This window comes from Desmodus rotundus, chromosome 12 (assembly GCF_022682495.2).
Source record: "Desmodus rotundus isolate HL8 chromosome 12, HLdesRot8A.1, whole genome shotgun sequence".
NCBI lineage: Eukaryota > Metazoa > Chordata > Mammalia > Chiroptera > Phyllostomidae > Desmodus > Desmodus rotundus.
The window spans coordinates 60,991,874-61,008,947 of NC_071398.1; the positions used below are offsets into that span (position 1 = coordinate 60,991,874).

General features: G+C 59.2%; 1 protein-coding gene across 1 annotated transcript; it reads left to right on the forward strand.

Annotated features, from left to right (window-relative positions):
* The first annotated feature begins 7,479 nt into the window (after positions 1 to 7,479).
* UBL4B (ubiquitin like 4B) lies at positions 7,480 to 8,669 on the forward strand. The gene has a single exon (XM_024570580.3). The coding sequence runs from the start codon at positions 8,151 to 8,153 to the stop codon at positions 8,667 to 8,669; it is 519 nt and encodes a 172-aa protein (XP_024426348.1). The 5' UTR covers positions 7,480 to 8,150.
* Positions 8,670 to 17,074: the final 8,405 nt, after the last annotated feature.

Genomic DNA, 17,074 nt, shown 5'->3' on the forward strand with positions numbered 1-17,074 from the left:
ACTTCGGAGGCCCGCTGGGGTCTCCCTCCCTCTGGACTGTCAGCTCGGTGCCTGTTGCCCAGAACTGAAGGAGAGAGCCACGGCCACTGGCCAGCCCTGGAGCCAGGCATTACGCCCAGTGTGCACGTGAGGAGACTGAGGCCCACCGACTCGGTGACTTGGGGACGGTCCAGGTGGGCAGTGCCCATGCCAGGGTAGAGCCCTTTCCCTGTCCCTTTCTTTCACCTGAGCTGTCAGTCTCCTGACCTCTGTGTACACAGGGACACTGGGCTGGAGCCCTGTGCCTCCGCCCACACTGTGCTATCTCCCCCTTTGTCCTATCTTTCTGTCTGTCCCCTGGGCCCCTTGCCCTGGAGCCCTCTCCTCAGTCTGTCCCTCCTGGAGAGATGCAGACAGAGCACACCCAGGTGCCTGGGGGCGGGGCCCTGGGACCTTCATGCAGGTGGGGGTTCCCGCTCCGACCTCTCCGTGATCCCTGTCCCCACCCGCTGGCCCCAGGTGCCCACCGCAGCCTCAGGCCTCTGGCATTTTTTCCTGACGCTGCAGCCCCCTCTGCTCCTCAGTGACCCTACTGAGCTTCCCTGGGCCTGGTCAGCCAAACACTGCCATATGGGCGAGAGTCACATTTCCTGTACGTGTGTCAAAATATCGGAGCGGATGTGAAATAGATCAGACATGAATAAAAATAAACTTTTACGGAGTGACTGACTGGTCCCCTCCAGGGGGAACCAGTGATTCACTCTTCATCTGGGGCCCAGAAACTTGGCTGGGGCCTGGGGGGCCATTCCCCCCACCCAGCTCCCCATGGCTGCCTGGCCTCATGTCCTTGGGCTTGGTGCCAGCCCCTCTCCTGGAAGGCATTGTCCCCAGGGCTCCTCGGGCATGACAACCCCTCCAAATTAGGGCCAAAGTGAGCAAGTTCCCCCTCTGGGCCCCAGCTCCTTGATGGGGTAGCAGGACTCGCTGTATCAGCCCCCTTTCCCCTCTGACAAGCTGCGATTCCACAATCTGGGGTCCTCAGGCTCAGCTGCAGCCGGGCCATTTGGTCACCTCTTTTCTGGGGCACAAGGCAGTGATGCCATCTCCGGGGACCTTTTCCCATTGCATCAGGGTGGGGTCTGGTGGACAAGTGTGCAGGGGTCTTCCTGTCTGGGCAGCCCTGTCTGAGTTCGCTGTGAAGGCTTGTCAAGGTCACCTGCTGGTCAAGGTCATCTTGCCCCTCCCCTTGCTTCTGGCCAACAGGTTCCATTAAACAGGGCTTGTTCTCTTTCTCGCTGAAAGTTTACAGGATGCAGTGTCCCAGCCTCCTATCAGAAATGTCTCCTTCAATATCATCCTAAATGCTTCCGCACTTCTGTCTCCTCTCACCTGTCTCCCCAGCCTGGTCCTTACAGGGAGGTATGGAGGGGTCAGAGGTAAGTGGGAGCTTGAGAGAGTGCACTGTGCTTTGGACACCAAGCACTCTGTGACCCTGCAGCATCTTGGAGACAAAAGCCTGTTTGCCAACCTATGGGATTCCCACCAGACCCCATTTTGGGGCCATTGGCTCCCGTCTGGCAAAGCACCCAGCCCGGCCTCCCCCAAGGAGCGGCCGCAGCACCTTCAGGCCGACAGCCAGGTGGAAAGGCTGGCACAAGCTGCCCTGTTGAAGGACCAGACTTGGCATCTGTCTAGGAGCAGCACAGAGCCCCTCAGGAATCAGTGTGGCAGCGTCTTTCACGCGGCCACCAGCCTCTCTGCCCAGACCGGCCGTGGACTTGCAGACCAGCACGAGCAGGGGGTGCCCAGGGCGGGGCTCTGTGGGCGCCTCCTCTGTCCCTGCATCTCATGCATCGTGTTTGATCTCTGCTGCGTGGTGGAGGGTTCCTGCCACTCTGATTGATGACTCCGATCTTCAAAGCAACATCACCCTGGAGGGAGGGGGCATTCATCAAAGCCGTTCCTGGGCGGGGGGTGCCCGTCAATGTCAGGCCTCCGGGAGCCCGCGCCCTCGGCTGGGTGTCCATAGCTGCCAGCGTTCTGCCTGACCCGGGAGCCCCTTTGCTTCTCTGCTGAGTCTGGCCTCGGTATGAATGTATCTCTGTTCCTTATTGTTGTGAGTAAAATGAGATTACAGGCTTTTCAGGAAGCACTCTCTAAGGGGGACATAGCAGTTGGAAACTAGAGGACGCGTGGCGAGTCGTGGAACCCCACAAACCAGAGTGCTCCCCGTGATGTTCCTACAGCCCTAGTGGAGCTCCGAGAGGGCAGAAGCTCCTGCACTGGCCCCCACTTAGGCGGGCAGTGTGTGTGCTGGTGAGTGCATGCATGCCTGCGCATGCATGTGTATGTGTGTGCACACGCATGTGTGAGCATGTGTGTGCACACACGTGTGTTTGTGTGTGCCAGCATATGTGTGTACGTGCACATTTGTGTGTGTGCACATGCACCTGTGCATGTGTGTGCATAGCAGAGAGCGAGCTGTAGCTGTGGGCTGCTCCTTTGGGACCCCTGTGTACACCGCAGGGGGACTAGGGTGTGACCTGTTTCACTCAGAGAAGTCTGGGCCCCTAAGCAGAACACTGCCCAGAAGGTGACCAGTCCCTGCCTGTTCCATCCCGTCTGGTATCTCGTCCCCAGTGATCCCTTCACCTGCCGATTCCACCCCTCACCGACCCCACCCCTCATTGATCGCACCCATGTCCACGTGGCCTACGTGTGCTGGGCCCTTGACCAGGCTGCCCTTCTCGCCTTGTTTACTGGGACAGCTCCTCCTTGACCCACTTGGGGTCCCTCCATGGGGAAGTGTCTCTGAACTGGCCTCTCTCCTCTTGGATCAGGGGTTCCTTCCCTCCATGGCCCAGCTACAATGATGGGTTTATGTGTGTGTGTCCCCCACAGGGGGACGTGTCCCACTATTCTCTCCTCCTGCCTCGGCACCTGGCCTCGCACCCACACAGGGGGACCGATGTCTGTGCCCAGAGAGCGACCACAAGGGCGGGCAGGGGAAGACGGGCATGTGCTGGAGGAGGGAGCTGGTGTCTGAGTGAGGCTGGGGGCCTGTCCAGTCCTGGCCCCAAGGGGCCGGAGCCCCAGCCCCAGAATTGGCCTCAGTTGCTGGAGCTGGCCTGGGAGGTCACTAGTGACATCTAGTGGCCACAGCAGGATGCAGCCCCATGAGGTTTTCCAGAAGGTGAGCCTGAGTCCCACCTGGTCTCAGGGCAGGGCTTCTGCCCTGCCCCAGCCAGTGTGTGGCACCTGTCTCGTCTCCTGGGCTGCAGGATGGTAGTGCAGGGAAGGACCCGGCTTGTTGGGGGCCAGGACCGAGGCCTGGAGAGGTGCTGGGCCACCCACAGTCAGCAAGGACAGGGCTATGGTGGCTCCCGTGGCCCCATGCCATCAGCTGCCCTCCAGCTCCAGGCCCCAGGCCCATCCACCTCCACCTCTGCTCCGCAGGGCCTGGGGGAGGCTTTGGGGCCCTTGAGGGAGCAGCCACAGACCCGGTTGGGTGCAGCTGCTGAGAGAGCCGGTGCCAGCTAATGGATGAGTGGCGGGCAGTGGGCCTCGTTTATCTACATGGCACCTGCTGTGTACCAGGCTCCATGGGGAGCAGCCTGGGGAGGGGCTGCCTAAGGAGCTGCCTGTCCTGGCCTGGCCTGCCTGCCTGGGCAGAGAGCAGCCCTGAGAGACCCCTCAAAGGGACAGGGGTCCCTGGTGACAGCTACAGCAGGCTTGAGAAGCCCGTGGTGGGCCTGAGGGCAGCCCTTGCCACAGGCTCTGTCTGGGGACTTGCTGGCATCACCCTGCCTGTGAAGCAGCTGCGTCCCCTCCAGGGTTTTGCAGAGCACACATCATGGGTGCTCAGGACCTACTGGGGAGGGGTGGGGTCGGCGTGGGGGGAGGAGGCAGGGGAGCTGGACTCACGATGTCAAGCTCGCAACCTTCTGTCACAGGACCCTGCTTTTTCTGCCAGTTTTCCCATGAGCCGTTTCTAGCCAGTTAGAGAAGGGACCAGGGACACTGTTCTCAGCCAGGGTGGGGGGCCTGCAGAGAAATTACACTTTTTTTTTGCAGGAATGATTCCTTTCTGCCCCTTCTTCCCCCGTCCCCCGCCCCGTCTGTCCCCTCCCGGCACGGGTGCCCTTGTAGACCTTCCTGCCCTGTGCTTTCTCTCCTCTCCCCTCTGGTTCCTCCCTCTGCGCCCATTCCCTGACTACGCATCTCCTGGCCCATCTCCTCCCTGTTCTCCCGGCCCCGTCCACTGTTTCTGCCGCTCCATCTGTCTGTCCTCAGCCAGCTCTGTGGCTTTGTCTCCAATGCAGTGTCTCTCTCCATTTCTCTCCAGCCCTGTGCGGAAGGCCAACCTGTCGTCTTACAGTTCAGTAACTCGGTACCCTGCCCAGGGAGTGGGGTGGGAAGGGTCTTTCTGATGAGACTTTCATGCAGCCCCAGGGAGTGGTCGGAGACCCCTCAAAACCCAGGCCGCCCTCCCACCCACCATCGCAGGTGCCCCTTGGCACCTCTTCCCCGCGGCCAGCGGACTCCGCACAGTGCTGCTGTGCCTGCTTACCTGTGCGAGAAGATGGCCCCCGGCCTGGGGGCATCACCCCTTGGCATGAATGGGGTCTTCCCTGACAGCTGGGAGTGGCAGCGCTCACATTTACAAGTCTGTACAAGTCCACACTGAAGGTCTTTATGGGTCAGACGCTTGGCTCAGTCCTGGGGCACATGACCTGCTTCTTTTGGCCCTCATAGCATGACCACAGTCCCATTAGACAGAGGAGGCCAAGAGACTCAAGGAGCCGGCCTGCTCAAGGTCGTCAGCTGGCACCGGCTTTGCTCCTCTGAGATTCACGCCCTCAGTGTGCCAATGTCCAGGCAGCCCCCAGGAGCATGGCCAAGGGCTGCAGGCAGCTGCAGGTTCACAGACCTGCCCCAAAGCACCCTCCCGTCCCCCCGACATTGTATGTGTTGCCGTGACACTGTTGCATGTGCACTTGCTGGTGAAGGGGCCTGAGCCCACCACCTCCCGGCGTTCTCTCCGCACACAGCTGTTGCTCCCCTCCAGTCACAGAGGCCCCGTTCCTGCTGATCTCCCCCTAATTACGGCAATCATCGTCTGATTGCATGGGCTGATTACACAATTGCATTTTCTCATGCTAATTCCATAATTAAAATGAATAGTAATAATGTGGGGGAAATTATGAAATTTCCAGGCTGCAAATATGATTTGAGGGCCCGGGAAGGTGCCCCCACTGTCTCCCTTGGGGAGGCCAGTGTGAACTCCAGGCACGGAGGAGGGGTTAGGTGGTGACCATTTCTCTTAGCTTCCGGGGGCTCCCCTAATTCTGAAGCTTTTGTCCTCATGGCCCATTAGCCAATTGAACTCTCTGACCCAGAGGGCTTGATTTGGAAACGCTGGACTCAGCAGCTGTGGCCCTCATAGCCCATCACAGGGGAACCTGTCTGCAAGTGTCCACTGGCCCTGGAGACATGGGACCCAAGTTGTGCTTCTAGAAGCCCAAGGCCTGACACGTCTTCCCCATGGCCGCCAGTGTCTTGGGCAGACAAGGCTGAGTAGGAGAGGCCAGGCCTCAGCTTCCCCCAGGCCCAGAGCTCTGGCTCCTGTCCCTTCCTCAGAAGTCCCATTTCACCTTCCTTTCATCTCTTTCAGAAGACTACTCAAACCTCCATCTCCAGGAAGCCTTCCTGGATTAGCTCTGCTCTGGGCGTCTCCTATGGTATGTCGCCAGGCATGAACCTCCTGAGGTCTGTCCACCACACGTCCCCTCCTCCAGAGGCTGGGAGCTCCCAGGCGGCAGCAGGGAGACCTCGTTCACCTCTGCTTCTTCTACCGTCACGGAGTCGTGGGACCCTACACGCTGTATGCACATTTGCAAATTCTGTCTCATTTCAAATGCACCAAGGGAGTTGGCTATTTAAAGAATACTATAGAAGATCCTTTGGTAAAGACTGGGATCACTTTAATTTATTTTTAATGTAATTTTGGATTTTCATCTCCAGGGGAGAAAGGGTTCGTGAGGGAGAGAGACAGGCAGCTATATCTTTCCATAGCCTCCTTCTCTCGCAAGGCTCAGCATGTCTAAATTTCAATCTTCTTCATTCAACAGACATGCTTTTGCGGCCTTCTGTGGGCCAGCCCTATCTGCTGGAGGCGGGGATACAAAGACAGAGTAGACCCACTCCCTGGGTGCATCCACACAGGGATGTTCAAGGGGACTCACGGTGGTACAGAGGGAGGGGGGATTACCTCCGTCCAGGACTGGGGAAAGCAAGGAAGGCTTCCTGGAGGAAGCAGTTTTTAACCAGTGTTTTGCAGGATGAGTTGGAAGAGTCCAAATGAGATAAGGAGGCAGAGGAAGGGGCAGGTGGGTGTGGCTGGAGTGAAGGCTGGGGGAAGCAGGGCCAGGCCAGGATGCCTTTGGAGGCCAGTGTGAGAAGCTGGTTTTGACTCCCAAAGCAAAGAGGTTAGAGTAGATGGTGTGTACTCGGACCTTGGCTATCACAGGAATGGGCCCACGGGGTGGGACTGGATGGAGGAGGGGATCTGTAGGTGCTGAACCCCAGGGCAAAGTCTGTGGGTCGTGGGTTTGGAGATGTGTGGAGGAAGAGTGTAAATAAGAAGAGGACTCGCTGGTAGGGGAGAGAGGAGCAGGGCGGTGGGAGGTATGGCTGGACTGGGCAGCACACGGTTAGTGGAGAGAAAGGGCAGATGTCAGGGAACTCCTGACTTGAGAACTTAGTTTCTCTAGACTAGGATTTGGGTCACCTGCCAACAATGAGACCATGTGGCAGGGGAAGGGGAGGGCCAGTTGAGTTTGTGGTGTCCCTGAGTGTTTTTTCCCCACTGTCCCAGAAGGCTGCCAGGCCAGAAGAGAGGGCTGAAGGTTGGAGCAACTCTGGCGGGGGGGCGGAGAGGGGTCAGGGTGTGCGCTGGGGACGGGCGAGGCCTGGGAAGTCCAAGGATGTCGGCAACAGCGTCATTCAAGTGCAGTCCAAGCCGCACGGGAGAGGAGGAATGCGGGAGGGGAAGGGGGATGAGAGGAGAGGCGGGTGCTGGCCAAGGGGATCCCTGGCAAAATCACCCAGCCACTGCGGGACATCCACGGGGTCTTCTCCACGCCCGCTCGTCTCTAAAATGAGATAAAAATACTGTCCTCACAAACTTACCTGTGTCAGACCACGTGAGGACTTGACCCAGGAGACTGTCGACAAGTGAGACTGAGAACTGCCGACGCACCAGAAGTTGCCAGCACAACGGTGTCCCCAGAAGTGTCCCTTCCCTCCTTCACCTCAGACCGCTGGGCGCCTGCTTAGTGTTTCAGGAGGGAGCACTCGGGGGTGGGAAGGACCAGCGCTGCGTTGCTTGCTTGCCCGATGGTTAGGCTGAGCCCCGCCGTCTTACTAGTGAATGGAGGTGAAGGCAGTGCCTGCCTCCGAGGTCACCCAGAGCGCCCAGTGGCACCAAAGGATCCCAGGGGCCCACAAAGGCAACCTGCTCATCAACACGGCTGCGGTTTCCCCTCTTCCTGGACTCACTTCCACACCCCTACTGGTGCTTCCTGGGGTCACCTCCCCATGAAATCCATGCCCTGGAATCTCTGTCCCAGGGTCAGCTTCTGGAAAAGCCTGTCTGAAAGAGCACACGAAGGGCGTGACGGAAGGAAGACGCTGGAGTGCTAGGCTGCAGGCTCCCAGACGGAACCCTCCCCCCATCCAGGGCAGGAGCGTCCACTGCGATGTGATGTCTCCGCAGGGCCGGCCCTGGCAGAGCAGACACTGATGTGGCCGAGTTCCCTTCCGCCGCCCTGTCCTTCGGGCCCTCCCATACCCTATCCTGCTCTTCCTTCTGTCCGTCCTCTGCTTCCTTTCCTGAACCCCCTATTTTCTTCTTCTCTCCTCCTTTCCTCCCTCACAGAGGGAGGATGCTCTACACCCCAAATGTCCCTCTAATGTCCCTAAAGTTAGAGCTCTCCTGTGCCATTGTGACATCACTGTGCATGAGCCAATGGCTGCCCCCTGGGCTGGGTCCTTGGCCTTGTGGGGCCACTGCCCTCCATTGACAGGGAGCAGCGGCTACCTCCTGCAGGCCCCTTCACCCTCAGGGCAGCCACCGGAGCATGGGTCCCTCCTGATTCTGCTCTCCTCTGATGTTCCTCACGGTCAAGCTCCTCCTGGGCCGGAGATGCAGCGTGAAGGTGTCGGGGCAGGAGAGCGTGGCTGCGCTGAAGAAGCTGGTGTCAGAGCGGCTGCAGGTGCCCGAGGAGCGGCAGCACCTGCTGTTCCGTGGCCAGCTTCTGGACGATGACAAGCGTCTCTCCGACTACTGCATCGGGCCTCATGCCTCCATCAACGTCATCGTGCGGCCCCCGGAGCAGACGGAGCCCACTGAGGCCCTCCAGCCCCAGCCTCTATGGCACCAGCTGCGCCGGGTCCTCGCCAAACACTTCGGGCCCCAGGACGCTAAGGCGGTGCTGCGGCTGCTGAGGCGGGAGCACGAGGAGCGCCTGCGGAGGATAAGCCTGGGGCACCTGGAGCAGCTGGCACGGGACCTCCTGACTGAGGAGGAGCCTCTGGAGGAGCTGGAAGGGGAGGAGGAGTCTGAGGCTGTGGCTTCGGTGCCCAGAGAAGAGGGGGAAGGGGTGGGGGAGGGGGGCACTGATCAGTAAACCCGCCATCCTACTCAATTGCACGCTCAAATTTGTCCAGCCTCGTCCTTGTGTTCCCTGGTGACTCCCCACTAGTTCCTACTGATGTAGCTGTCTCCTTACCCCTTTTTGAAACCCTGAAGCAGCCAGAGGGCTTTTGGACCCCTCCGTCCTCTCTTGGGCCTGTGGTTCCCCCTCGGAAACATGGAATGATTCCACCCATCGCCACCCCCAGATGGGGTTCTGAGGACCCCATGGGCAGCCTGAAAGGGTGGTCGAAGGCTGCTTCCCCCTCGTAGGCTAGGCACCACCTCCTAGGCTGGGCACCACCTCCTGGGCTAGGCGGTTTGCCAAGCACGTCCAGCACCCTCTTAGCACCGTTAGCAAAGCTTTATGGCTCTAAACAGACCCTGTCTCTCTCTTGGAACAGTAAGGTGGTGTGGGTTCACTCTCCTCCACCCTTGGGCCATGGAGCCGACGCGCTGGCCCCGGCAGCCAAGGGAAGGGGAATGACAGGAAGCTGCCCCTTGCCCTCTGGGTCAGGCTGTCCCTGCTGTCTGCCTGCTTGTGCCTTCACAGCTTCAGGGACAGGGACCGCCAGGTGGGAGTGGAAGGAGAGCACCTACTGTGTGCCAGGCCTGGAGGTCACAGGGAGATGCACACAGACCAGGAGCAGCAGGAAACTGAGACTCGGCAGGAAGGGCAGTTTGCATAGTCACCCCCTCCCCACCTGCCCCACATGGTCCAGACTCCCAGAGGGCAAAGCGGTACCAGTCAGGGCCCCTGCCTTCCCAGGCCTGCAGCCCAGATGGAGGGACAGGGCATCGGTGACAAGTAAAGCAGCAACATGAAAGTCGGGGACAGCCTGTGTGACTAAAGGCCCAGGGGCCAGCCACCACCTCACAGGACCCTGGCCTCAGCTGGGAGGAGCCAGGCCTTTCTCTCTGTTCTTGGTGTGGGAAAGTGGCCCTCACCAAAGCTGAGGAGCCCCACCCTGTGTACTGGGGGCAGGGAGGTCACTGGGAGCCTGGGCCCCCACAAGGTCCCTGAAGTGCTTCCACTGCAGTGACTCCATCCCGAGTGAAGGAGGCAGGGGAAGGGGATGGAGATAGTTTCTGGAAAGAAACAAGCGAGGCTCATGTTCCCATTCTGTGTTGTGTCTTCGGGGCCAGGGTTCGAGTCCAGTCCTAGCTCCACCTCCTGCCTGAGGCTCACAGTGTCCACCTGTCGATTCGGGCTCACTCTCAGAGTGTCCGCTTACCCCTAGGGGCTGGTGAGGGTTAGATGTGAACACTGTGCATGAGTGGTGTCTTCTGGGGTGAGGCCAGCGACAGGCAGGGAGAGACCCCAGGAACCCTCTCTCTGGCTCTGCAAGCCTGCTTAGTAGTGGTCTTCCCCCCTCCCGGAGCAAGGACACCCTGGTTCACCTAAGGACCATCTCCTGCTCCCATTAGCCAAGAGGAGAGGACAGTCGGGGCCTCCGAGGACAGAAGTGACCTTTCCTGGGGCACGAAGGACTCCATCCTGGGTGGCTGCAGCCAGCACATGCAGGTGGCGGCTGTGGGAGCCCCAGCCTGCCCCTGGGTTCCCCAGGGGGTCCTGGTCCTGCACCTGCTGCCAGGCCCTGTGTCCTCCTGGCCGAAGAGGCCTCCTGCTGGCTCTACGCACCTCGGTGCTGGGGCTGTGCCATTTGCACAGGGGGGATGAGCCCATTATCTCCACATTAGGGGAACTAATTGCCCATTTCCCAGGAAGTCTGTGGGCAATAAAAGTAAGTGGGCCGTTTTATTTCCTTAGCAGAGAGAAGCTGGCCCAAAGGATGGGGGGAGCCTTTATTTTTCTCTCTGGTTAGTGGGGGTGTCAGTACGGGCTGAGAGCAGCCCCTCCCCTGCTTCTGTCCCCAACGCTGCAGCGGAACAAGGCTACAGCCCCAAACCAGGAGGAAGGAAAGCTGTCCTGTCCTGTGCCTTGGCTGCCTCCCATCCCAGCTCCTGTCCGCACAAAAGCTGAGGCAGGACAGGACACACTAGTCCTTGGAACTTAATGAGAACTTGTCACCTCTCCCAAGATCAGGCTTCCTCAAGGCTGCATTTCCCACTGTGGGGTGACAGGCTTTGTCCCCTCCTGGATGAACTTGGAGGTGGGGTCTATGGGGAGGCTGCAGGTAGAGCCGCCCCTCACTCCCCAGCAGTGGGTCTGAGTCCCACCCTGTGTGGAGGTCCCCAGCTCGTGGGCTGCCTGCCATGGACAGCCTGCTCCGTGCCCAGGTTCCCTGTGTCCCAAAGGTGGATTCGAACCTGTGGCAACAAACCAGCTGAAGGTTCCCTGTGCCCTTTGCTGCTGTCACCACTTGAGGGATGGTGAGGATGGAGATGACACTCTTTAACTTGCGGCCCACAGCACCTCTTCTACCAGGGAAGGGCACACAGGGCCCCATAGGCAACAACTTTGCTGAAGCAGGCGGCCTCTCAGGATGGCCACCACATCCGGTGTCCAGCATGGCGCTCCTCCTGTCCACAGAGCAGCTGGGCCTCTCTTAGCTCCGTCCTGCATCACCTGAAGGCCAACCCCCTTGGCGCCCTGTTTCCCGGAGAAACAGTCTTTCTGGTTCGTGTGCTATTTCATCAGTCTTTTCTCTTCCTTTTCTTTTATTTTTTATCCTCACCTGAGGACTTTTTTAAAATTGATTTTAGGGAGAGAGGAAAGGAGAGAAACATCGATGCAAGAGAGAAGCATTGATTGGCTGCCTCCCCCAACCCAGGATTGAACTGCAACCTAGGTATGTGCCCTGACTGGGAATCGAACCTGCAGCCTGTTGGTTGTGAGATAATGCTCCAACTGAGACACACCGGCCAGCGCATCAGTCCTTTATTCTTCCATCAATATACATGGATGGTGGGCCTACTATATGCCAGGGACTGAAGTTGGTGGCCCAGGAGAGAGTTTGTTTGCAGAGACGGCAGGTTAGAGAGAAGCGTGCCCCCTGCTGTCCAGGTTTGGCATGCGGTGCTGTGCTGTTACCTAGCATTGTCACTTTTGCCCATTGTCCTGAGTGATTGGGGCTGGGAATTGTTCATCAGGATGAAAATTCTCGCAGATCTTGGAGAAGGAGGGGGCTTAAAATGTTCCAGAGTCCCAGAGAGTCATAGGCCCTTCCCACATTCAGAGTGAGGGGTCTCCTGAAGGCCCAGACATCAATCAGGAGGTCTGTCTGCCACAGCAGGTGGTGACTGTGTCATATATTTTGCACGTATGAATGAAATCACTGGTCATAAGCCAACTAAAGTGTCAGGTTTGGTCCAGGAGCTGTGGGAGCAGAGCTGAGTCTCAGGGAGGCTCCAAGGAGAAGGTGGCATTTGAGTTGGTGAAGGATGGAAAGGGCTCCTGAGGGACTTTTCTTGACACCCAGAAGTTCCCATGTCACACCTGGAGACCTGTAGCTTGGCTCAGCACACCAGCCTGTGAGCTTGCCGGGTGCCTCGTGATGCTCAGACACACACAGACAGGGAGACACTCCTCAGGTGCAGGGCCACAAACACGTGGGCACCCCCAACCGTTCACACCCACCGCGCGGGGCCTGCCGGGGTGGAGCCGGGTTTGCAGGAAGGTGCTGTGGGCTCTGTCCCACTTCGATTCCCGGGTCCAGACCGTGCCTTTCAGGGCTCAGGCTGCTGGAGCTGAGCTGACCCACCCGGCCTGAGCAGCTCAGCTGGAAGACCCCACGCAGCACGTTCAACGGCAGTAAGGAAGGCTGCAGAGGCAGGAACCTCGAGCACTGTCCGGGCTTTGAGGGCCAGGAATGACTGTGCTATGTGCGAGTGGCGCCTCCTGTCACCAGGATGGGTGTCTACAGGATACACAGGGACATGGGCAGGGACACATGGGACACACGTCTGTGTGCTGGGTGGTTGTTGGGCTTGCAAGCTTCCCTGCATGTGTAGTCAGCCCACATCTGTCCGAGGACAGAGATCCCTTCTCTGTGGGGACTCTGCAAGGTGGCCCATGCTGGCCTTCCGGGTCCCTGCCCCAGACAGGGTCACTCTACCTATGGCCCGAGTTGGGCCTGGGTGGTGGCCGGCCTGTGGCAGGGGGGTGACCGGAGGGCCGGCCGCCCTGGGGGAGGGTCCTGTACCACCAGCTGTCGCGCATGGACACAGCTGAGGCGACAGCAGCAGCAGAGCCCAGGCTGGGGCCCTAGGGAGCAGATGGTGCTCCCTCCACTGTCTCGTCCTTCCTTCCCTTTTGGGTCACCTTTCTCCTCTTCCTGTCTTTTCTGCTTTTCTTCCTGCACCTCTTCCCCACCCTTTCCCTCCCGTTCTCTCTGGCCACACTTGGGCCAAGTTGGCTGTATCATGTGGACATCTGGGTGCTTCCTTTCAGCTTTCTCTGTTCCTCTGTTCCCTGCCACCCAGCCCCGCCCCCTCCCCCTTCCATCCCTTTCATTGGTGGTTGCCCTTGTATTAACACCACCAGCTTTCCTCCTGTCTTCTCGCGTCTTTTTCTCTTGTTTTTTACCCAGATTCACGCAGTGGGCAGGCGTGGACAGGAAGGACCTAGATCCCACTACCTTTGGGTATGTCCCCCCCTGCCCCCCCTGCATATGCACTACTGACCCTTAGGTGCCTCCACCCAGCCCAGGGCTCAGGTACAAAGCACAATGGTCTTACTGCACGTATACACTTATCTGATATAAACCTTAAAACAGACCACAGCCAGAGAAAAGGCCCAGACATCTGCCCACACGGGGCCACTCACAGAAGGACATGCTGCTGGGCAGGTGGGACTGGCCAGGCACGGGCGGTGGTGGCAGCAAGCCGCCTCTCACAGTCGCAGTGGCCAGCTCTTTGGTGCTGAGTCCCTGTACTTCCTGGCACGGCTCTGCCCAGACCAGCCCAGCTGGCACCGGGCACCCTCCTCCTCCTGGCTCAGCTCCTGCAGTCCTCCTGGCTCCTCCTGAGGAGCTACCAGCAGCTACTCAGCTCTGGGCTGTAAATCCCCCTCTGGAAAGGACCGCAACCCGAGGGGCCAGCAGGAAGCCCCGGCGTTCAGGATGGCTCCCACCGACCTGCCCTGCGCCCCCTCCGACAGCCTTTCCCATCACCGTGATTTAAGGGCTCCCTCTGCCCTCGTGGACGGGTGATAAATCTGAGGTAACTACTGTCTGCTGGCCAGCTTTAAACCTGTCACAGCCCACTGCAGTGAGTCCTGGTCTGCCCGACGAGACGACCTTGTCAGCCAGCTGCCCCGGAGAAGTCCCAGTGCACCCACGCGGGGACTTATTTATGAGCCGCAGACCCCAGGATCAAAGCCCCTGTCCATCAGAGAGGGCGGGGGGGGGGGGAGGCCCCTCCTCGAAACCAGACAACCTCAGGCCGTGCTGCTACTTAAACTTGAATGATGCTCCCTAGCCCCCTCCTACTTTGCCTTCTTGACCAACTCTGAGTGTACGCCCCCTTCCTTCCACACACACAGACACACACATACACACACATGAACAGAGACTGGGGGGAGCTTTGGTGACAGAGTTGGGGTAACAGAGAGGGCTCCAGCACCTGTGTGTCTCCCCTGAGCTGGGCACCAGCGCTGGAGTTGGGGACCTAAGAGAGGGCAGTCACATCCTTCCCATTCCTGGCATGGAGCTCAAGTCCACAGGTGGGGTGAAGGGCAAGGGGAGGGCTGATGCCGGACCTCAGGAAGCTGCGGGCTGGAGTTGGCCTTCCTGGCTGCACGTGGCTGTCCTGGGCGATGCTCAGGCTCGCAGGCCTCGCAGAGAGAAGCTGCTGCTCAGGCAGATGCCCCAGGCCTGTGGGAAGAGCGGAGTGCTCTCAGGGCACCAGCAGGAACCCCGAGGCCGTCCCCAGGGAACCCTGTTTGGTTAGGCTCCATGACCCTGTGGACCAGGCTGGCCTGGACTCTGCCCCGGAAGAGCCCTGCACCCTAAGGGGCGGGGGGAGGGGGATATCTGTGGAGGAGAATCTCAGAGGGGAAAGCAGTTTATGGCAGAGAGGTCCTGCTGGGGGTGGAGAGTGAGGTGGGGGATGCAGATGGCGGAGGACATCGGAGCCGTGGTTAAAATGAGGACGGAGGGACAGAGCAGGAAAGACGCAGTGACAGGAAGCTAAGAGTCTTGATCTCCAACCCCGGGGTGAGAGAAATCACATTTTCTTTATTTTTGTTAAAGTAGCTTAAATGCTGTCTTGTCTTTATTGCTACAGAGTGGTGAAAAATTTGGAAGGAAACCCCCCGTCACTCTCCCTGGGACTGTTTTACTTCTTAGGAGATTAAGGAGAGCCCAGAAGTGGGGGTGGGGGGTTGGGGATGTGGGGAGAGGTGGGGGTGGGGTGGGGTGGGGGTTGGTAGGGGCAGGGATGGGGGTGGGGATATCTGCTTTTGACATCATCTGCCCTGGTTGTCAGAAAGCCCCAAGCCCAGGGCTGGCCCTCATGGCCTAGGGGTCCTCTGCCCCTTTCACACAAATCCAAGGGGGACACTTGGACGTCTGAGAGTGGCTGGAAGTCTCTCTCTGAGGACCACGTGCCCCAGAGGATTCTGGGGCCCTGTGACAGGGACTGCCTGCCAGCCCCAGGCCACTTAAGAACTCAAGACCTCAGCCTCTCCTGTATTGAAGGAGCAACTCCTAAGTCCTTGGGGGGAGGGGGGAGGGAGGTGGGGGAGGAGAAAAGGAGATAGGAAGGCAGTCTTCCCCAGAGAAGAGGATGTCACAGTCCAGTGCCAGCAGGGACCTGGACTCCACACGGAGGCACTGGTCCTGGCTCTCTGGGGCCCCTGGGTGTTCCCACCACATTGCGGCTGCCCGAGTCACCCTGGAAAGGGGCCAGGGTGGGAGAGGGGTGCCCCTAGAACCTTGTGCCCCTCTGGTCACAGGACACCGGCTGCTCTCTGGGGCGTGGGGTACTGTGGGTGCCCTGGTCTGTGAATGGAGCACGTCGGTGACCCTGAGACCTCTCAGCGAGCATCCTAGAGGGTTCCAGGGACCAGCCGTGATGTGGGGACTCCAACAGCCGCGGTTGGCGTCTCTTCCCCCCTCTCTGGTCTCTGGCGCCCGAGCGGCTCGTTTTTCACGGAGCCGTGTGACTTTCTAGACTATATTTTCAGCCTCAGTTTGACGTCAGTCCCTCGCTTCCTCCCCGGGGACAGGCTTTTTCACTTCGTCAGGCCATCAGGGCCGGAGCCTCCCCATCCCTCGGGCCTCTCGTGTCGTCCCTTCTGCCACCTCTGGCGGTTCCCTGGGCAACAGTGGGCGGGGCTCCCTGACCGGTGTGGGGGAGGGGGCGGATGTGGAGGGAGGGGAGTCCACCCGGTGCGTCACCTGGAGAAAAGGGGGTGGGGGTGTTGCCCTGTGCATGCGTGGGTGGAAATGGGGGGGCGCAGCCAGGCAGGTTGGCCCAGAGGTGGCTCCTCTGCTGACACTCCCTGGACCAGGATCTGCCCAGGGCCTCCGGCGAGGGAGGGGAGACGAGGCCATGGGAGGGCGGAGTTGGGGTGGTGAGGGGGGAGATGGAGCAGGACGGAAGGGGTGACGGGTAGCGGCAGAAGCAGGAGAGCCGGCTAATAGCACAGTCACAAATTACATGTTCCCCGGGGCATCGCTTTCCCATTTATTTCGCTCCTTTAATCCTTGTAACGACTTTGCTGTGGATGTCCTTCCATTTTTCACAGATGGAGAAAAACCTTTGCAGAAAGACTCCTCTGGGCTCACAGCGCCCGAAGCTCAGCTCAGCCTGGCCCTCGGCTTTGGCGGCAGAGTCTCAGAGCTGAAGGGCAGGACCTGCTCCCAGAGCTGAGTGCGTAGGCATCAGACAGTGGCCCCCGAATATTGTGTTTGAGGGTGTCTCCATCCTCACCCCATTTTTGGACCTAGACTAGGACTCTGTGCCAGGCACCCCAGATACAGTCAAGACACTTCAGTTCCAGTTCCTGCCGTAACATCTACCTTCTGTGTGACTCCCTGATGGTTACCTAACCTCTCTGGGCCTGGAAGGCCTCATTGTCTTGGATCCGATGAGTTTAACACGTCCTGTACCGACCTCATCTTCTCTCTGAAGCCCCACACTGGGGGAGCAGACCCCTACACAGCTCATCCTCCCAAAGGCTCTCTCTGGTTAACAAAGCCCTCAGCCCTCCCCAACCAGAGCCCAGAGTCCCCCTTCACGCCCCTCTCCCGTCACATCCTGTGGATGGTGTCTCCTGGTGTTTGGTCAATGCCCAGAATTGTTGGTGGTTCTTTTTCTTACCAGCCTCTCTTCCTGCTTTGAAAGTTATCAAGAGATCTGAACCCAGAACTTGGAGATAGCCAGATCTGCGAGCCTCCCTTCTCCCTTCTTCTCTAGTCACTGTATCCCATCCCCCACCCCAGGGACTGGGGCTGAATTCAAAACTGCTTCTGTCTGTCACCCAGTTCCCAC